Genomic DNA, 21,903 nt, shown 5'->3' with positions numbered 1-21,903 from the left:
ATAAAATGGAAAGGGTTTTTAGCTAATAACATTGTGAAAGTCATGGATGGGCTAGTTTTCATTTTTCTGGAGCCCTCATCTCCTCTCAAAGTGAATCTTAGGCTTTTTGGTCCCATGAGTTTATTGATGTCTTTTTCAAAAAACCAGTTCCATTTGTCCTTACTGCCTGGCACTAAGGTGCGGGAAGGGAGAGAGGCAGCCCTGGTGGCCTTCTGCGCAGGTGGCACTCGGGCAAGGCCTTCCCCGTCCTGTCTCCGCCTGAGTGGGGGAATGGTCCTGGCGCCAGCTCCAGGTGCTCCCCTGCCGTGGTTCCTCCCCTGGTGCTGTGCTCCCCGTCCAGAGTTCTGTTTGACGTCATGTGTTCCTTTGCTGAGGCCTGGAGGCTTGGAGAGAAAGCGCTGTTCTTGGGCTTCTGAAAACCTGGAGTATAAACTATTACCTTTCCTCTGAGCTCCTTGACCTTGAATCTGTGCTGCGGCCAGAAACACGCGCAGCCACCTGGCTTCATCCGTAAGGGGTGTACCGTCTGTCCCAGCAGCGGTGGCCCCCGTTCTCCCAAAGACTCCCAGCAGGTGTCCACCCTACGCCACCTCCCCGAGCCAGATCGGCTGTCACTGTCCCTGAGGCTGTTTATAAATAAGAGGTCACACCTCCCAGCAGAACTGCCTATTGCGCAGGAGAGGCCAACAGTGGTTTAGATATGGGCACTAAGTACATCCTGCCCCCCATATCTTGATTATTTTCCTTTCCTAGGTCTCTAACCTAGGTCACGTTTTTGGCTTCATAATTACAGCTGCGGTTTGAATTTGGGGGAAATCTAATTCAGACATCAGAATGTGACAGAGTTTGTGGCCTGTCACAGGTGTGCACCGTCAATGATAACCTGCAACATCAATGATTGAAACAAAGAAAGAAAACGCAGTCTGCTTTGGTTAGTGAGCACCCGTATTGTATACAGTGCTGTCCTTGAGTACACAGGCGTGTGAAGGGTGAGATTCTGTTCTCAGGAATCTTGCAAGCTACTTTGTAGAATGAAAGATGACTGAGATTTTGAGCATGGGTAATTGTGTCAGTGATAATAATGATACAGTAATAAGAGCTAAAATGTACTGAACCTTTCCATGTGTCAGGCATGTTACTAAATATTTGCCGTAATAATCTCCCCTAATTCCACCAACAGCCATGTGAAGTAGGTTTTACAAATAGGACAACTGAGGCTTTGAGTGGGCTCAGTCACTGGGCCATGATCACAGATCTAATAAATGACAGCAAGAATGTGAATCCAGGTCTGTCTGGCTTCAGACACCTAATATTTCATCAAGATTCTGTTTTTTTTTTTCTGTCTCCCATTCTGAATGAAATACTGATGGTGCTGTTGTCCCAAATATAGCCAGAGGACAGAGGGGGAGGCTTATTTGAAGAGGAAAATGACACCAAGTTAACACTTTTGAATTGGACGCGCAAGTCAGATAGTAAAGAGAAAATGTCTAGGCATCAGCCAGAACGGCTCTCAGGAGGCAGAATGGCTGGGGATATCAGTGTAATTTAGGTGAGAGAGCCATTTGTGTAAGTGATGGTTGAAGCAGCGAGACTATAGGCCCTTACAGAGTGAGGAGTCTAAGACAAGGATTCATCCCACATCTTGGTGGAGTAGGGGGTGTTTCCTGAATATCTTACTTGGAACTCCCCTGGCGATCTTAATAATTTCCAGACTCTGTGACCAAGATCCCCCTCTCCACTGTTGCTGCCCTGATAGTGGTCGTTTCCCCACCTCAGGTGAACTAAACACCTCCCCTCCTACCACTTACCTGTCCTGTCCTGCATTATCATCTAGCACCTGTCTGGCTCCCAGAGTCAGGGGACCATTCTTGCTAAACACCAGATCTCACGGGCCCCTTTTCATCACAAATGCCTCCTTTCTCCTGACACAGGTATCGAATGCCCCAGAGGAGCCCGGAACCTCCCAGGCTTGGTGCAGGAAGGGGAGCCGTTCAGTGAGGAGGCAACACTTTTCACCAAGGAGCTGGTGCTGCAGCGGGAGGTAGGACGTCTTCCAGTTGCTTCTTGGATGAGGAGGGTGGAGGGAGCGGGGCTCACTCGGTCTGGTGTTTTCCTGCAATGTCGGAGACCCGTCTGCCCCTTTCTCTGGCGCTCCGCCTTCCACATCCATGATCGATTCCATGTCTGCCCACATCCTGTTCCTGGCGACCTGCTTCATTGACCAGCCACCCACCAATTGCTCCTCACCCTGGGTGTCCTGGGATGCGGGGTGAACGCCGGCTGGCCCAGCCAGGATGCTGAAGCAGTGAGCCTTCTGCTCTGCGGTCTCCTCCTTGGTGAATCAGCCCAGAGCTGCCTGCCTCCAGCTGGATTTAGAAGCTTGACTAACCCTGTCAGGGGCCAATTTTCTTTGAACATTTATTTGTATCTTTGAGTAATTGCATTTTCTGTAGCGGGTTTTCTGACTTAATTTAATTGTATTTCTGTTTCTGCCTGTTGGGCTGGCTCTTGCAGGCAGGAGTGAGGCTGCTCAGCTGCCATGGTGCCCATCTACCTGCTAATTTCTATCAAGTCATAGTCAACAGATCCATCTTCTTTCCAGGAGTATGCCTGTCACTCATTCTTCTAGGCGGGACACAGAAAAGGATAGTGGGAAGTGTGCTGGACACAGGCTTAGGGTTTTAGATCTGCCTTTTTCCTTTTTTTTTTTTTTTTTTTTTAACAATCAAATCCACAGGGTACCTCCTGCTTTAATGCAGTATCATATTTCATAACATAGTGAAAAAGATTATGGGGATCTTAGAGGTTATCTTGCTCATGGATCTTTGTAGATTCTTGGGAGCAATAGTGTAGGCTTCTTTGGGATGTTAAGTGGTACAAATACCTGTTTATAAGCTTTCACAGCTCTCATATTGATTTGAAATGTCAGTGAATATATTAAGGGGGGGTGCTTAACCTCCTTAATTGTCTCATCAGTATCACATTGCCCTCTATTTCATGTGTGGTCAGATGCATTTGTTCGTGAAGAAGCAGTCCTTATGTTGGTATGCAAAGTGTCTTTCCCTACTATCTTGCAACTGCGCAGTGCGGGCTGAATTGTTATCAATTAAAGATACCCCACTCCCCGCATGCCAGAGAAGTGTTTCCAGAATCCAGACACTCCTGTTGTCAGTAGCTATTGACATTTTTGACCCTATAGGAATTGAGTTACAGGGGTGGATATTTTGGAATTTCCCTCCTGCAATATCCCCTTTGAATAAGGACCTGCAGCACTGTTTCTTGTTGGAATAAGCAGGTGAGCCCACTCAAGGTCATGACTTGAAGACTTCACATAGGGAGCAGGAACAAAGGTTGGTGGGTTGGTTATGCTTTAGATGGGGAAGGAAATCCGCTCCCTGGGCTGCCTGAGACATTTGTTGGTAACATCCTCATCACTTACTCTCTCAGTCATGGTTCTGTTCATGTCTCACCAGTATCCTCTTCCTGTTGTTTCACATCTTCTAAAGGTGCTTTCCCTTTTCTTTTTCAACTCTTGTTTCCCTAGCCACTTTTCTTCCTGATCAGGTTTCTGGCCCGCTGGTGATATCCAAAAGCACAAGGGGGTCAAAGAGAATACTGACCACTGAAAGGAGTGAGTGGCCCAAAGCTCTTCTGCTGTCTCATGGTTATTATCACCTTAGCTTTGTCTGTGTACTTGCTGATATTTGATTGTTGAAAAAGCTAAAGCATTTTCCCCATCCTCTTTGGTGCCCCTGGCATCCTCAGTCTTATCCGCCGTTGATATTGATCTTTCTTAGTTGGAGTGTCCCAGTCTTTCATAGCTGTAAGTTGGGGATTCTTGACAGAGAGCCTTTCCACATTTTCTTAGCCGCTTGGATGATCGTCGGGCTGACGGGTTTGAAAGGTCTTTATGCAGAGGAAAGACAAGTATGGCCTAAACGGAGGATAACTTGGGATTCTGACTAAAGGAACCAGTTACAGCCTATTCTGGGCAGTTTCCTTCATAGTATATGAACACTCCTTTCTGAACAGTATAGGAATGAAGAGGGGTTTTTTGTTTTGTTATAGGTTTGTTCACTAACTTTTGCCTGTATAGTATCCTCGTTTTTATTTCAGGAGTTGTCCTGGGGAGAGTTTCTCTTTGCCATCTTCCCCCTACCCCACAAGAATGTAGAAAAGCCCGCCGGATTGGTCCTCAAGTGTAGAGGTCCTTCCCACCCTTAGGAGAAGGGCCATGTGGTTGCCTGGGTGGCTGAGCATGGGACCACAGACGTGCACTGCACGTAACTCTCACCTTCAAGGCAGTGTCCACTGAAGACTTCATTCCAGGAACTCTTCAGGGGCCAGACTGCTGCTGTGATGGCCGCAGGCGAATGGGTTCTCTCACCTCCTGCCTGTTCCCTTGGTAATCACGTTTAGCTCAGTAAAACAGGTGTGGTGATGCGATTGTCCTTGACCCTGCCACATCCCCTTTATTTATATATATATATATATATATATATATATATATGTTCTGTTATCTTAATTTGGGCCAGCAGTCCTCCAGCCCCTGCCTACCTTCCCCAGTCACTACAAGTCTGATCTCAGAAAGAGCAGCACTTGGGTCTTACGTTGATTTCACAGCACCTCCTGGGCCTCATGTGTGACCCCACAGAGGGAGGCATGGCCATCGAGCTGGACTCAGGAACCCAGAGACTGCCTTGAGAAGGATGTGAAGTAGGGGAGAGACTGTGTAATAAACACCCTAGCAGGGAGCAGACAGAAAGCTCAGGTATGGGGCACCTTGCCCTGAAAACTGTCTCCTTATTTATGAGATGCACTGTCTTACCTTTGGGTCGATGGGGCAGGAAGTGCTGCCTGTCTCTTTCCCAGTTTGGGGTGGAGACAGACTTGCAGTTTTTGCATCCCATATCCTCTTGTGGAGCCTGCACTGTCGCACACAAGACCCCTCTCATTTCAGCCAGCCCCCATTATCTTGAGACCTGAACGCCCTGGTTTTTACAAAATGTGTTTTTACAATGACGCTCGTCAGGAGAGAGTGCCTGGCATTTTTCGCCATCACGCGGCTCATTCTCCTGAGTGTCTCCCTGCCACCTCTCGTTGCCTTTCTTCTTTTTTTCCATCTTTCTTCATGGCCCTTCCCCTCAGCCATTGGTTCCTCTTGGCATTTGTTCCTTTCCCGGAGTTGGGAGCCTGGCGGGACTGTTCAGGTCAATGGTCTGGGTGTCCTGGTGGTGCTGCCAGCTTCAGGGCATTAACTATAGGCTAGACACCATGTTGTTACACCTGGTTTTCTTTGTGACCTGGAAGGCCACAGCAGCCCACGAACTCTCAAAGGACTTAAGCTGTTCTTCCCAGCCTCACTCATTTAGTGTAACGCAGGGGTGGCCAAGCCCTGCCCACTGCCAGTTTTGTAAATAAAGCTTTATTGAAACACAGCCACACTAACCTTTTTACATACTGTCTATGGGTCCTTGCATGTTATAATAGCAAGGTTGACTGGTTCCAACAGTATATATGGTCCCCAAAGCCTAGAATATTTACTATCTATCTTTTTATCAAACATGTGTGCTGACTGTACTACACAGGTTTTGCTGGGTTGGGTTTAAATGGCTGGGTGTAGCCCTGAAAATGGATTTGTTCTCATGTCCCCTGCCTTTGATGCTGGACCACTTCTGGGTCACACAACATGAGATCATTGTGTCCCACTGGACGACATGTGCTTGGTGACGCCCCCTCTGCCAGGCACCCCCCACCCCCCAAATACAGCTGCCTCTTTCAGGCAATTCCCTGCCACATTGCCAAGGACAGGAAGATCCGGTGTAATTTCCCAGATGGAGAATTGTGCCCATTGCTAGCATCTTCCCAGATGTAGTGGTGTGAGAGAGCATTAGATAACCAACCAGCTTAAAAGTGCAAACTCCAAGGTTTTCACACTCCAGTTATCTTGTGGTCCTGGGTACTTGATTCTTTCCTGCCTTGGCATTGCTGTCTAAAACATTGATCCAGCAATCCCAGATCATCCTCTTCTTTCTGAGGCCCTTCCTGTGAGTTAAACAGTCATTGGGGAATCTCTCCACACCTTTGTGTCAGAAGGCCAGCTAGCTAGCTCTCACTCACTCACCCGCTGCTGCCACTGCAGCAGGAGAACCTACACTGTTAGAGAGGGGACCAGAAGGTATTATTAAAAGAGATCAGCACCACAATTGAACCCTCTTCACAGTTCCCGGCTATAGGAAGGCAGTTCCCAGGGGGATGGGGGCATCATTTCCAAGGCCTTTCTGAATGACCCCTTTGTCCTGAGCTCTCCGAAATTGCCCTTTGCTGCTGCCTGGAAAATGACATCCTCATGCTGGAGAGTAAGCCGAAAGCTCCGGCTGCTGCCCTGACCTATTTCCCTTTTTCCTGCCAGCATCCACAGGGAGGCTGTCCCCCATAGGGAGCTCATTCTGCAGGCTGCAGTGGCCAGGGCTCAGACCTGGATTCCCTCCCTCCCACTACCCCTGCTTTAAAAAAAAAAAAAAATAGAAAAATACACAGAAGCATTGCAAGCAACTGTTGCTGTTTGAAGAGCAAGTATTTATGTTTCAGATAAATGTGGGCTCAGCATTGAATATTGGTGTCTTATTTACAGAGGGGTTTGTCTGGGAAAGAATACTTAATTAAAAGGAAAGTGGTTCCTTCTCCTTTGTTTTAGCACCAAATGTACTGTGTCTGGTCTGAAAAAGGTAAACCAGTCTAAGCAGTTCACCACTGGTCAAAATAGTGTTTTCCCTCATGCCCTGTCTTTCCCCAAAGTTCTTGGTACCTACCCTCTCGCCCTTCTTTTCCCGTCTGTCCATGCAGGCCCCCTCCCTGTCCAGGAGACAAATGTAAGAAGGAACAGTAGCCACGTTACTTGTCTAGATCAAAACGATGAGGATGGTTCAAGCCACGGGAAGTCCACCAGGGTGGAGGATACCCACTGCTCTCCAGCTCTTATCAGTGCCTTACCCCTTGGTAGCCCTCGCTGAGCTGGAAAGAATAACCTGCTGGGAAAGCAAGCCAGCCATCCAGCAATGTTGCACTTACTTATACAAAGACACCCTATTCTAGATTACCTCTACCACTGCCCAGGAAAGAGCAAAGAGCTTTCTAAAGTCCAGCTTTCTAAACACCTCTGTTATCCCCCAAGGCATTAAAGGCTATTTGGAGGGCTGAGGTTTTTACTCACCTCCCCCACACATTCTTGACAGTTCATCACCCACCAGGGGTCTTTCCTTTTTTTTTTTTTTTTCAATTAATTTAAGGCCATTTTCTTTGATGGGGGCTCAAGTAAAGATTTTCTGTCTTAATAGTGATCAATTTTATATAGCATTTTCTAGTGTAAAAGCACTTTCTTATATAATACTTTGTTTTAATGTCACAGCAAACCTATAAGAAAAATATTATCCCCAGATTTACAATTCTAGAAACTAAGATGTAGAGTGAACTGCCTCTATTCACAGAGCTTATTGTAAGACAAATATCAAAACCAAAATTCAAATGTCTGCATTCCCAGATGAGTGTTTTTTCTCCCCAAATTTTGCCAGTTTTGCTATTATAAGGTGGTTATTCTTTTTAGCTGTGTTGTATATTCCTCAGCCTTCAAATATCTGGAACTAATAAATTTGTAAAGGATCTGCCTGGAGGTCCAACACTGGTTGAGTGGTCAGAGTCTCTGAGTCTGACTCTGGGGGCTCACAACTGCAGAGGGGCCATGCCTTCCCGAATTACTGACTCTCCTCTTGTCATAGTTCTTATATCGTTTAGCTGCTTGATTCCTGCTTCATCCTTTGTTTGGCCTTAGTGGGCCTTAATTTTTGTATAATTTCTTGCTGACCTGCCTTGCTTCATATCAGTTTGATCATGTATGTCCATATTTCTATTTTTAACCTTTCTCAAAAGATGCATCGTTTATAAAAATGTAACTCCCCATTGCCTCTGGGATGAAGTTTAATCTCCTTAGTTTACATGTATCTTTGATAACCTCTAAACTTCAGGTATCTCCACTATTTGTTTCAGTCTGCACCTCATCATAACTGACATTATAATTCACGATTCCCCATATGTAACATTTCATTCCATATCTCCCATCCGTGAGGTCAACTTAAGCTCTCCACCCAGTATATCAACCACCCCCTTCTTTTGCTCTCTCATTCCCATCTGTCCGTCCAGATATACCCCCTTCTCTTTAGCGCTCCCTGGATCTCTCAGGCTGGGCAGATGGCTTTCGTTCAGTCCCCCAGAGTGCTGTGTCCATACAGACATCTGTCATATACTGGCCAGTGATGTTGAAGTGATCTGTCTATGTTGGTCTCCCCACCAAACTGTTAGCTCCTCAAGGACAAGAAGGAGAAGGAAATGGCAGCCCACTCCAGTATTCTTGCCTGGAAAATCCCATGGATGGTGGAGCCTGGTAGTCTACCGTCCAAGAGGTCGCAAAGAATCAGATACAACTGAGCGACTTCACTTCTTCACTTCACAAGGACAAGAATCATGCTTTCTGCCTTTGTGTTCTTGTATCTTGCCTCATGTGTGAGAGCATTTCAGCTGATAAATGTTCATTAAATCAACTCATTGATTCCCTGTGACCTAATTCTAGAGACTGGGAAGAAGGCCTGTTCTTGTCTCTTCTGGTTCTTCGGAAAAGCTCTCTAAGCTTAACATTTGTACAGTGGAGAGGAAGTCTTTGGCGTATTGAGGTTGGACATACAGCTGCTAATTTAGGATCTTCTCATAGAAAAAGTATATTACTCAGACCTGACTGTGTGCTTTCTAGGGGACTCTGACCTCCTTGGTCTCCCTGTCTGACAGATAGGGTAATGAGATAATGGTATTTGAGTGTTTTTTTGTTTGTTTTGTTTTTAATTCCAGTGTTCAAATAGAAAGCATTATGTCCTTCCTCACTCTCCTAAGAGATGCTGCTTGTCTCTTTCCCTCCCTGGTGGTTTCCATCCTCTGCTTTTGTTGATCTAACTGCTAACTGAGGTGAAGGGTTTATTTTGAAGTTCATATTTCTGTTCAGGGATAGGCTGTTAGCACCATGTGAATACCAGGCTGCCCACTTACAGCCCCTTCACTTATGGGCTCCTGACTCTTGCCAAATTATCTCTAAAAGCTCTAGGAGGAGGGCCCTCAATTCCCGTTCTAGTCCCATTCAATGAAAATGGCATCAAAATAAAAGAGGTGAGGCTAAATATAATGAAGAATGTCACATTGCCCTTTTCTCCCTCCACCCCCGCCCCCCCACCCCCCACTGGCTTTTAAACTCCTTGGGAGCCAGTCGCCAGTTGCCTTCCCCAAGCAAACTCGGCAGCGTGCACTGGCGGGAGCCAGCAGTGTGCTGGCTCCAGTGGGATTCCTCTCAGCAAAGCTGCTGGCTCAGCTGGCTGTTGTCTGTTTCCCTGTTCTTCTGCCTGAAACTTTCATAGCTAGTCAAGCATAGAATTGCATCCATTCTTCTGAAATAGCTGCTGGGCCTAATTCTTCATTGGCTTGGCCAAGATCCTATTACCTGTAATTATGTCATACGGCCTGACTGGTATAGGTTTGGTAGGCCTCACTGACCTCCAGAGGCTAGTGTTTGCATCCCAGGCTGGCTGTTGGGATGGAGGGGTGGGGTGCAGAATAAAAGTTAGGTCCACAAGAGATGCGGCCTCCTTATAGCCTCTATGTGGGATATATATATGTGTGCGTGGGAAGCTCTCAAGGATGCCATTGTATCTCAGGGAAGAAAATCCTTTTCAGCAGAGAGACTCTTCCTTTCCCTGGATAACAACGGGTCCTTACTATGGTGAACTCTTCCTTGATAAACTTCTCTGTTTTTTTCTGCCACTTTAGTTGGGTTTTTCTTACTGTTCCTTCCAGTGCAAGAAAATTAGAGGTGTAGACCTAACAAATTGTTTCCTCCAGAAGTAGAAGCCTTGGCAATGCTAGGGCAGTCCCTGGCACTGGTTTTTCCTTTCCATCTTTAGTCGAACCCAGATCAGTCCCAGAGTAAAGATGTGAAAGGCTCAAACATGACTTCCTCTTGCATCTTTCTGCTGCAACAGTCCATAGTCCTTACTTTGAACCTTATCTAAATTGAGGCTTGGAAGTGAGTTATAGTGGGCAGTGATTGCCACTGGAGAATGCATTTACTGGTTCACTAACAGATTATCACTACAAACGTAAGGTCGTGAAAATCCTTCAAACAGCCTTGCTAAGCAGAACCCCTGCCACCTATGGTATTTGATACTATCTGCCTGCCTGACATAAAATGATGTTCTTTATGAGCCATCCCTGTGGAACACGGCTATTGCCAGGCACGTTCAGCCTCCTGGTCTGCCTTCTATAGAGCTATGGAGAGCCTCTGGCCTGGAACAAATGGAGAGTTGCTATCAGGAGGTAAGAGACTGCTGGGCTCCTGAGAGGTAAAAGTGCTGGTGAACTGAGCGACATTTATTTTAATTTAGATTTCTCTTACCTCTTCAATCATCCTGGGGGTTCACTGCTTCTAAGCTTTGGTTGCAGTTCTCTTTAAAAAAAAAAAAAAGGTGGCATGGGGTAGGGGGGCGAGTAACATTCTTAATGACAAAGGGCTAAAGAAAAGGGACTTGGAATTAGCGTTTTTGAGGTGAAATCCCATCTATGAAGTCTGTCCACTTCTCTCTGGAAGCCTCATTTGGGAAATAGTTCTGTTTCATTCATATCTCTTGACCAGCACGTTGTGTTCACTTTGCACACAAGAGATGGCCTCGTGCAGATTTGCCTTGTCTGTTTCCAGAAGAACTTCACCTCAGACCCTGACACCTTGGGCCATGCCCAAGTAGACCTGAGTGTGAGCCTTCAAGCCGGCATGTTCAGGGGTCTTCAGGCCTCACACCTCCCTGTTCTGATGGTCCTAACTATTCCCAGACACACCCACTGCCTGAATGTTCACCATTTCTCCTTGGAATTATATGATTCAACTGATGCCATTTTAAAGCCCGTCTCCTCATAGACAATAGCAGGACTGTCCACAGAGAGGAAGCAGCTTGTGGGTTGCATTTGCTCTCCAGGTAGTATCGGTACTAACGTTCTAGCATTTCACATGCGACTCCCCCCAGGGCATAGCCCTGACTGCTCTGGTGGATGAGCCAGTCTCAACACCACCCTCTTCTTGCCTTTAGCACGCCCACTCCCTGTGTCTATTGCCAAGGACTGGACGAGATCCTACGGGTTCCAAACCTGGCTTTAGTGATGAACTTGCCACTTGCCACTCCACCCGTGACCGTTTCTGGTCAGCTGAACTTAAATGGATTTTGAAAATGAAAGTGACCAATGGTCTGTTATGAAACGCAGTGATGCATAAAATAAGATTATGAGCAAGCTTGAGAATTAACAGCAGAGATCCCCTAACCTGGTCTGAACAGCATGTCTCACATATTCAGCAAGGATAAGCTCATTCTTTAGACCCATCTCCTGAACACTGAAGGACATCTTTCCCTTCCTGGCCACTTAACAAAGACTGCTAGTAACGTGCAGAGTCAGACCTGGGTGCTCATTCCAGCTTCACCATTTATTGTGCAACCTTGGACATGATCCTTAGCGCCTCTAAAACCTGGGCAGTCTCAGCGAGTAATAGATTCTATTATCAGTATCAGTAATCAATAGAATTCAGTAACCCCAATGGTGCCTGAGGGGTTGTGCAGTGCAGCCGTCCTACTAAACCTAAGCCCTTACCTCTCTGGGTACCTCTCCGTAGGGTTACCATGGATATAATGGATATTTGCAGTGTGCCCAGCACTGGTGCCCTGGTAGATAGGAGATTTCTCAGTGAGCAACAGCTCACGACATCTTTTATATTGTTCACGAGAATTCTCACCGAGTTGAGCTAAATCTAGGATTGGAACCTCACTGAGGACAAACCACCATAGCCAAGGCAGGCAGGATGGACTGGACACAGGCCTGTGTGTTGGGAGCATTTAAGTAGAATCAGGGGTCAGCCAGTCTCTTTTCTATAAAGAAGAGAAAAGTCTGGGTCTCTTTGCTACTGCTTCCACATCCTCCTGCAAATTAAAACAACTTCTTCCAGGCAGCATTGTGTGCAGTGGAAACACTAATGCTCAGAAGTCCTAAACCTACAAACAGAGCCTCTTCTCAACTTGACTGTGGACCAGAGATAAGCCACCTGTCACCAGCAGGGGAACCTGCTGCTGCTGCTAAGTCACTTCATTCGTGTCCAACTCTGTGCGACCCCATAGACGGCAGCCCACTAGGCTCCTCCATCCCTGGGATTCTCTAGGCAAGAACACTGGAGTGGGCTGCCATTTCCTTCTCCAATGCATAAAAGTGAAAAATGAAAGTAAAGTCGCTCAGTCGTGCCCAACTCTTAGCGACCCCACGGACTGCAGCCTACCAGGCTCCTCCGTCCATGGGGTTTGCCAGGCAAGAGTACTGGAGTGGGTTGTCATTGCCTTCTCTGGCAGGGAAAGCTAGGACTCCACATATGTCATATGGACATCTAAGAAGCAGTGGCTTGAGGAACCGTGCCATGCACCCCGACTGCCATGGGGTATTAGGAGAGTGATCTGCCATGCTTTCTCTGTTTATACTGGACTCTGACCTTACTCATTTCCCAGTGTCACTGGGACTCGAAAATGAGGGCTTTCAGGAGGACTTATTTGAGCCTGGTTGGTCCATGCTTCCTTATGCTCTGATGTAGCAGTGGTGTTTTTTGGCTCCATATCACCTTACCATGACCATAGTCGTCTGACTGCCGTGAGTTTATCTTTGATCTAGGTAAAGTTGGAGGGTTAGAAGAGAGTGGAATGCCAGGCAGGAGCTGTGAAGAAAGATCCACGCGTTATCCAGGATTGAAAGGGACAAGAAAAGGACCCACGACAAGTCCTTTGGGACATTGAGTGCACCAAGAACAAAAGCTGTCCATTGAACCAGGAATGAGAAGTGAATGTGAAGCTGCACAGTGAAACTGTGCCATTTTTCATTCCAGGTTAGCCTAATGCCTTCCCCTTCTCCCTCTCCCTTCTCTTGATGCAATGGATTTCCTTGTAACAGTTACCAGAAAAGGATCTTGGCACTGAACGTATACCTAGAGGTGGAAGATCGTGCAAATAAGACCAGCAGGTCCGTCCTTCCCTGCCAGAGCCTTCCATAGCCCGCTGCACTTCAGAACCTCTCCAGTGCTTGCAGCGCTGGGTGGCCGTTGCTGCTCCAGTTAAATCAGTCTAAAACTACTGACCCAGGGTTTTTATAGCAGTGCTGCAACGTTACATGAGGAGATGCAACACATAGTCCATTACCACTGATTGGATATGGATTTTTGGCCTGGCCACTTGCCACTTGGTAATTTTAGAATAGGGTCACTTTCGGAGTTGGAAGATGCCTTGTAGGAGGATACTGGTGTTTGCTAAATAGTTGTTTCTTATCTTCATGCCCCCTTACAACCCCGCTCTCACTCCTGCGGGTGGGGCCGGCTGTCTCTCTTGTCTGCCTGGCAGAGCTGGCCAGGGCTCATCCTTCATCCGCTTACAGGGCTGCAGATGTGGCCGTTTGTAAACGCTCAGGGTCCACTTAACCACCTCCTCTTCCTAATCTCAGCACTTCCACTCTAAACACATCAGCAGCTTTGTAACTTGCATTCTATTTTGCTTTACGTTGTGGGCCTTCAGGTATTTGTGGGAGGAAGGTGGGGAGACTGGCGAACTGTGTTGTCACTGATTTCGGAATTATACAATCCCAGCCTGAGTCACTGTCCCTGGAGAATCATGCCAAGAGCTCTCGGCAGGGCTCTTGCTGCTTTCACGCGTGGCTTTTTATGGTTGGGTTCTGCTCTGTATTTGCCATGTGACTGCCTGCCAGCCTTGGTTTCACCATCTGCAGAATGGGAGCACTTAATCTTGTTCCACCTGGAGAATGCTGAAAGGCATGGGGTGAGGTTCCTGGGGAGTCCCCAGTTATTCCTATGTATGTAGAAAAGGATTGCCAGGCCCCCAATGACAGATAACCACCCACAAGCTGAGGCCACTCTGTGACCTGGAGAGGGACCTCTGATCATACAGTTTTTTCCCTCATCTGCCTCTGAACAGTTAGACCCAGTGGATGAAAGAAGAGGACTGTTGTTCCTGACCCTGAGGTCTGACCATCTTTGACCTCATTGAGCCAACCTTGGGTAGAATTTCCCTTTTCCCTCTGCCATGCCATCTGTCTGTTACATTGCCCCTTTCTTGACATGACTTTGGTTCCAGTAAGCACTGCTTCCTAGACAGCAGCTGTCCCCAAGTACTGAAGTGTTCTCAGTCCTCCTTAAAGCCAGCTGGGTGGTCCAAGTCCTGAGACTCAGACAGTCCATGTGTATCTTCCTGTTATGGGTTGATATCCCTGTCTGTGATACCAGTGTACCCTGTTCTCTGCTTCACGGGGAAAGACTTTTCACATATAAATAACATCGTCAAGCCCGTCTGCACACAATCCCAGGATCCAGATCTTAGCCTCTTGCCTTCTGATCTTTTTGACACATCTTCCAGCCCAGAGTGTTTCAAAGGTCAGGCCTGAACCCCAGAAGCCATCATTTTTGTCATTATCAAGTATGATAACATATGTAACATTATGTAACATGCAGACTGGTTTCAACTTTATCTGCTGCCTGTCTAGTTTTGTTTTTTTGGGTTTTTTTGGCCAGTTGACCCAGACGTGGAGTTAGTACAGTGAAGCCAGAGTTTATTCTCGAAGCATTGATTCTTGCTTCCCCATTCCGAATTGTAGTCAGCTGCTGAGGTAACCTAGCCAGACACCACTGGAGAATGGCAGCATCAGAAATTCATGAGACCTTGGGATCCGCAGCACCTCTCAACCCAGAGACTTGAGGCCTCCTGTCAGGAGGAGCCGTGTGGCTTCCTGTGCCCTGATGAGGCCTACGAAGCATGTGAGGTGTAGAGGGAGCCCCAAGGCCACTCTCCACGGCAGCGCTGCTGGGGTGAGGAAGGGCCCTTGTTGACACATTTGCATGTGTCCTGAGCACCCATTACGCCCCTTGACAGGAAGACCACCTCCTGGGAGGCCCTGCTTTCTCCCGCTGCCCAGACTTCTTCCATCTGTCCTTCTTCTCTCTCTCCTTCACCCTCCCCTGGTGTTTCTGTAATTTGTACAGTATCGTTGAGAAGTATTGAAGAGATCAATAGCAATTCATCTTTTCCTTCATTGATTAAGGTGGCGGCAAGGAAAAATGGTAGGCAGTCCCAATTCATTTATCACGAGCGATCTCTTTCCTACCAAGCCACCAGTGACCCCTTCTTCTGCCTGTTACTTTGCTGGTCTGCAGCTGGAGCCACTCTTGTTTCTGGACTGCTGGAACAGGAATGAGAGAACCACTGGGCTCAGCTCCTGTAACCAAAGCTGGGTGGGGATAGAGACTCTGGCTTTGAGGGGTTGGCCACGTGTGCTATACTCTCAGCAAGAACAACATGGCAACAGCTGATGGACGTTGCTGCCTCACCTAGCAGTTTCCTCCCCTTGTTCTTCCAAAGGGCACAGCCTGCCTTAACTGCCCATTTTTCTACAGCGTGTAAACTGAGTATATGGAGTAAAAAACTGCCAACTGGCTGTTTTAGTGTGTTCTGTTCTCCTTCAGGGGGAACACCTACCTCTCACTTGGGGAAAGTGTAGAGACCACCCCACCCAACCACCAAATACTTACGACATCACCCACCTGGGGGGATGCTGCAGGGTCTTTAAATCCTTTAAGAGGGAGGCTGGCCCTGACTCCAGAGGCAGCGCTTGGCTCACCCAGCATCTTTTCCCCTTCTGTGTGGTGGTTTGAATTTTGTTGATTGTCCACCGCATACCCTCACACAGGAGCATCTGTTGTCCACCATGCCTTGCACAGGCAAGAAGCCCTCTCAGCCCCTCTGTGGCACGAGCCAGTTCCAGAACATCCAGTCCGTGGAGTTTGGGCCACTGGGTGTCTGGAGCTGCCCCTGCTCTGTGACCTCCACCACCCAGCAGAGGGATCCACTTACCTGGGTGGGCACTTGGTGGGCGGTGTGAAGCCAGCATTGCCATCAGACAACTCACACTCTTTCGTGTCAGCCGGAGCACAGGGCCAGGCTTCTGCAGAGGAGCATTGCCACCACGGTCACACATCCTGAGTGCCTGCCCAGTGAGTTAAAGTCACTGTTTTGGATGCCCCTCTCCCAGGGAGGGGATTTTGCTAGAAACCCAGTGCTGCTGTGTCAGGTAGCTCTGCGGTCAGCCAGTGCCAGACCCGGAGAGGGCAGCCAGCTCTCCATGAAGCTGGTTAATTACAGGCAAAACTGCGGCAGGACGATTGTTCTTTTCCTGTGGATCATTAATAAACCACCCTGGCCTGCACAGACAATTCCATCACCTTCCTCAGTTTGGTCAGACAGGTCTTCCTTTCCTCCCTTTCCGTCTAAAGTTTTCAAAACGGCTGGGGAGGAGCAAAGAAGGGCAAAGATGTTCCACTTAATGCACGTGTTTTTCTCCTAAGCTAGAAAGCGGCCTCCTGCTTTCAGACGCTCTTGGCAGCCCATGTATGGAGGGTTCAAGACTTGCCATGGGTGGGAAGTGCTAGTGGCTCAGCTCCTAATATTTGCAGCAAACTCCAGAACAGGCCCAATTTGGAGACGAGGCAGCGAGTGCAGCAGATGGCAAATAGTCCTGCTCCACTGGGGCCCGAGATGGGCACCATCTTCTCGCTTCAGCCAAGGCAGCCTCATTCCTGCTCTGCCAGAGTACCAAAAGCATTTCTGGTTTTTTAGAAACTTCTTTTTTAGGCAAAGATGGAAGAAGGCAGAGCAAACAAAATATGGGAAACTCAATCTAGTTAAAAACATTTCCCTGTCAAACAACCTAAAATAGAACTTTTCCTTTGTTAGTTAGGAAGAATTTAGAATAGAAATCTACATTTCTCCATAGAGCATTGAGTGCAAAAATAAAAAATGGATTATAAATAGAAATAAGCATGACCCATTCCGCTTCCAAGGACTTGAGCATACAGCCTTCAGAATACTGAATTTTATAGCTATGACGCCTATAGCATTTTATATCTATGAGGCCTAGATGTTATATTGTCCAATCCGTAGGGTTCACAGTAGTTGAGAACTGAGGCTGGAAGAAGGTGATCACTTGGGCACATTCACACAGTAATTCATAGACCTGCATTCTTCACACTCTGATCACATTGCTCTCACCTGCACTTCTACAATGCCTCCCAGACAACAGCCACACCACCTGTCCATCCCCTTGCAGTACAGGTAACCTTGGAGACTATGACATTGGTGGCCTATAAAAGGGAGTTAGGTGTATGTGACAGGCAGACAGAAGAGGCAAGCCGGTGTGTTGTCTACACTCCATTATTTTAGTAAGAAAGGAACAAGGAGCTAAGTCAGGAGGAAGTCTTCCAGACCCTCTGTGTTCTGTAAAGAAAACTCTCACTAGACAAGGGTGTCCAGAGAGCCGCACACAGGAGGGGAAGGCCTGCCAGCAAGGGAGGAGGCCAGGTACCGGACCCACCTGGAATTTTCCGTTGCTTATCCTGACATGTGAATCATAGAAAAGCTGCTTTCCTGCCAAAAACTAAGCTTCAGAAGAGCCCAAAATTGGTTTGTTTACTAAGAGAGATGACGGTTGGGGGTCAGATTTCCTAGCTGGATTGCCCTCAAGCTACTTGGGGAACTAGGATTGCCCCTCAAGCTTGAGCTCTGTGTTCTGGTCCCATTCAGCCTGGGCACAGTGTAGTGCCTAGCTGCTCTCCCAACATCCTGTGGTCTTAGACCTGCTCACTGTATGCTCACAGGAGGCCAATCCAAAAGCCGTGTCCTGTTACCAGGGTCTGGGCTTCACCTCCACTTTATAGCTGAGGCCAGTTACCCATCTTGGTAACAGTGATGTCTGTTTGTCTTTCATGGGGTTGTCAAGTAGGGGAGGAACAAATTACATTTTCTGGCAATTTAATTAACTCTGATTTTTTTACCCCCTCTTCTTCCAAAGGACAGCTAAATGGAGCTAAACATACACACAAGGGCTATATTTAGTCCTAATGGTGTGGTAGCATAGGGAAGGCACAAACTCAGAGGTTTATCTGCTACCTAGTAAACACAGGGAGGTGTCAGGGCTGGAGAATTCAATAGTAATAATAAGCATTTATATGGTGCAATGACAACTTCGATACAGGGCATAATTTTCTGGGGATTGCTATTAATTGCGCTTCTGCCTGTGAACGGCCCCCTGGTGAGGGGCTTTGAACACCACACAGAGTTAAGCTATATTAAACGTCAATTAAAACAGTGTAAAATAGAATCAGAATAAAATATGCAAAGGTCAGAGTGCTGTAAACATGCAGGGGAGAGAGGGGAGAAAGGGGTTAGGGCCCGGGGAGCCTCATACACTGGTAGGTTCGTGCTGCTAGTCGCGCTAAGCTTTCGAGTTTTCAGGTGTAGTAGGTTTGCTGGAGAGTGAATAATGGTACCTTCTGGCTTCCCCCAGTTCAGTTCTTCCCCAAAAAGGTGTCAGAACCTCATTGTGGCCAGTAAGAAATGAGTGGAGATAACCAGGCAGTCCCCAGCACTGTCCAGTAGAACTTTCTGCGAGTATAGAACAACAGGTGCTTTCTGTCCAGTGTGATAGCCACTAGCCATTTCTGGGTATTGTATACTTGTAATGTAGTTATTGCAACTGAGGCACAGGATCTTTAATGATATTTAAATAGCCACATGTGGTTAGAGGCTGCCCATATTGGACAGTGCATTTAGGCCATTTTTGCCCATACTCTCATACACTCCGGAAATGTTCGATTTGCACTCTTCTTCCTGACCAATTTGAACCTTCTCCTACATCTCTCACTGTTTCCATTTTTCTTTTTTTGACCCAGTCCTCTCATGCTTTTGACTTAAGCTTCCAAATTCTTTCCTAAGAATCACAGACAGTGCCAAGAAACGTGACAGGAAAACATCACCTGCATCAAACCAGACACCGTGGCCTTGGCCTTGCCCCCTTTTCCGCTTGACAGCCCAGAGTCAAACTAATACCAGACGTTTCCCACTGTCCGAGGCAGAAAAGAGGGGAGTGGCTTTGGATCTCTGGCTGGAGATCAGATCTACGGCACTGTCACCATCCCCCACTGACCATCTGATGCAGTTACTGAATCTGACCCTTGAGTTTCCCAAAACCTCCAGGGATTGTAGAATCCCCAGGTCATCAAGGGAACACTCAACCTGAAGTCCCTGTGGCACCTGAACTGTGAAAATACCATTTCCCATAGCTCTTTCAACACTTGTTGAATGCTTATAACAGGCCCATCATTGCGATAGTATAGTGGAACAGAGTGCTAGACTTGTAATCAAAAATCCCAGGTTTAAGTCCCGGCTCCTCCATTTACTAAATCTGTGACCTTGACAAGAGCCACTATACCTCCCTGGGACTTTATCTTCCCCAGTAAAAAAGACTCTGCTGGAGTGAGTGACCTGTAGGTGCTGCGAGGACCCAGAAGAAGAAGCCCTCATTGCCATGAGACCCTTCACCTCCACTCCATTACCCCTCCGGGTGTCGAGCCTACATTTAAAACACCCTTTTCCTGAGGCCACCGAGAGAGGCCTTACCTGTGTCTGATTACCACTGACTCACACTGGGAGGTTGTCCAGCAGGACAGACACGCCCTGAGCCAGACTGGGTGGCATTCCCACCCACCACCCCCAGTTGTCATCGTACTCCTGTGCAGCTTAGGACGTCAGTGGCAGTCCCCATGACTATGGGCCCACCTCAGAGATGGTGTTTTAGCCCGCTGCAGAAGGCAGCAGAAGTTTCTTGGCTTAGGCAGTAGGTCCACCAAAAAAAGAGAGGATTATGGGAGTTACTGATGTGTGCCAGCCACCCTGGCTAGCTAGCTCGCCAGCCCCCTCCGCCCAGCAGTCACTAGTCACTGCTCCCGGGATTGTCCCTGGCCACCCAGCGCCCCTGTGGAGCTGCCAACACTGTGCAGCCCCCAAAGGGCCTGTAGCGTCTCTAATTGAGGAGCTGGTGAGCAGACGCCCTCAGGAGAGGTATTTTTAGCTGCAGTGATACAGCCTCATCTTTTTTCAGGATGTTTTGTTTAGGTTTTCTTCATTTTTTTTAATAAGTAAATTTGAACACGTGGTCCCAGTCCCCAGTCCCAACACCCAAGAAGTTTTGGCACATACCCCTCACCACAGACCTCATGAATCCTGTCTACAGTCAGGTGCTAAGGCTCAGCATTTGCCCTGAATACCAGGCCAATGAGCCAGAGTGCACAGAGAGAGAAGAGCTAGAATAGAGGAGGTAAACGCAGGCTGGCCTGGTGTGAGGTGCTCAGGGCCCCCAGGCAGCTGAACAACTCTCCTTCCAAACCTCTCAGACCTTTGCTGGGTCTGGGGGACCGAGTGAGTGGGCCTCACGGTTACGGCAGCCTTGCCCTGACCAAGCAGTTCTGCTCTGTGGCTGACTGACTTCCAAATGCTTTTGTTTTCCTTCCCTTCTTCATCCTGGTCTGTGACTTGTCACCTTTTCCTTGACTTTATTTATTTATTTATTTGTATACCATGTGATGGGGGTTATAGGACTTTGGTGAAGCTTGCAGCAGACCCCATGGGTGGGTCCTGTGGAGGTGGGCAAGGGTAAATTTCCCAGGTATATTAGGTGATACCATGGAATCATTTTGTTAATTGTATTAGGTGTGATAGTGGCACTGTGGTTATATAAGAAATGGCCATGGTTTTTTTGGGAGATGCACTGCTGAAGTATGGAAGGGTGAAATGACATCATGTCTCGAAGATGCTTTAAAATTATTTCGGCAGAGAAAAGGAGGGGATAGCTGAACCGAATATGACAAGTTCGATAACTGTTGAACCTGGATGGCTAGTATATGGAAGTTCATGACAACTCTCTATTTTCAGTGTTTCAGATTTTTCAAATCAAAAGGTTTTTTTAATAATGAAAAAATGTTTAATTAAAAAGCTCTCCAGGTGATTCTGATGTTCATTTCAGGTTGAGAACCAGTGGTTTAAGTGATTAAATTTGGATCACTGCACCCTAGATCAGCTCTGACTTTGGATAACCTAAGACTGACCTTTCAGGATGAGTTCCCACGAGTAGTCTGCACCCCAGACTTATGACTGGGTGAGGCGCAAGGTGGGCACAAAGGACAAGCCAGACCTGGGTCTGCAGTCAGAGTTCACGGTGGACAGCTGGTCTGCTGTGTCTCTTGTACTGAAGGACCTCAGTGTCACCCAGCCCCGAGCAGTGCTGTGCCACGTAGCGTGCCTGCCCACGCTCCCACACTCCACCCTGGGGCCCTCACTCGCACACAGGAGACAGCAGACAGCTGCGTGGTGGCACACACCCAGGAGGGTCCGGCTCTCCTCGGTGTTCAGCACTATAACCTAGTGGGATTTTGCTAAAAGCTGCCCCTCCCCCTGCTCCCAGGAGTCCCCGTGTTCTCAGCTCTGCGTGCGAGTCTGTGATGACTCTTTTGTGTCCTCGGTGCCTATGCTGACTCCAAAGCTGAATGTCGCGCTGGCTGCTCAGCAGGTGGGGTGAATAGCAGCTGGCTGCAGCCAAGCTAAATGGAGCTCCAGAGCTCGAACTAGAAGCTTCCATGTGACATTTACACAGCACAGCCTTGCTTAGGATTCTAGCTTAGCACCTATTCATTCAGGGGCAACCTGCCGACCCTCCTTCACTTGAGGGCCTTGTGATTTACACCTAAATGCCCAGCGAGTCTGTGTGCCGCTAAGGGAAGCTGAAGTGGAGGGAAGGCTACAGACTGCCAAGGTCACACAGCCCAGAACTACCAGTCATATTTACTGAGAGCCTGGGCACCCTCCTTTGTGCTCCCGGGGGGAAGCCTTGGCATAGTCCTTTCAGCAA

At 47.8% G+C, this 21,903-nt stretch overlaps 1 protein-coding gene across 1 annotated transcript in view; it reads left to right on the top strand.

The window, feature by feature from the left end:
• The window catches only part of SND1 (staphylococcal nuclease and tudor domain containing 1), a 420,683-nt gene that overhangs the window by 318,582 nt on the left and 80,198 nt on the right, over positions 1 to 21,903 (top strand). The window contains exon 16 of the mRNA XM_005679432.3: positions 1,932 to 2,041. Coding sequence (XP_005679489.3) covers positions 1,932 to 2,041 — 110 coding nt within the window. The remainder of the gene's footprint in view (positions 1 to 1,931; positions 2,042 to 21,903) is intronic.

This window comes from Capra hircus, chromosome 4 (genome assembly GCF_001704415.2).
Source record: "Capra hircus breed San Clemente chromosome 4, ASM170441v1, whole genome shotgun sequence".
Classification (NCBI taxonomy): Eukaryota; Metazoa; Chordata; class Mammalia; order Artiodactyla; family Bovidae; genus Capra; species Capra hircus.
This window is presented reverse-complemented; position numbering and strand designations above follow the sequence as displayed.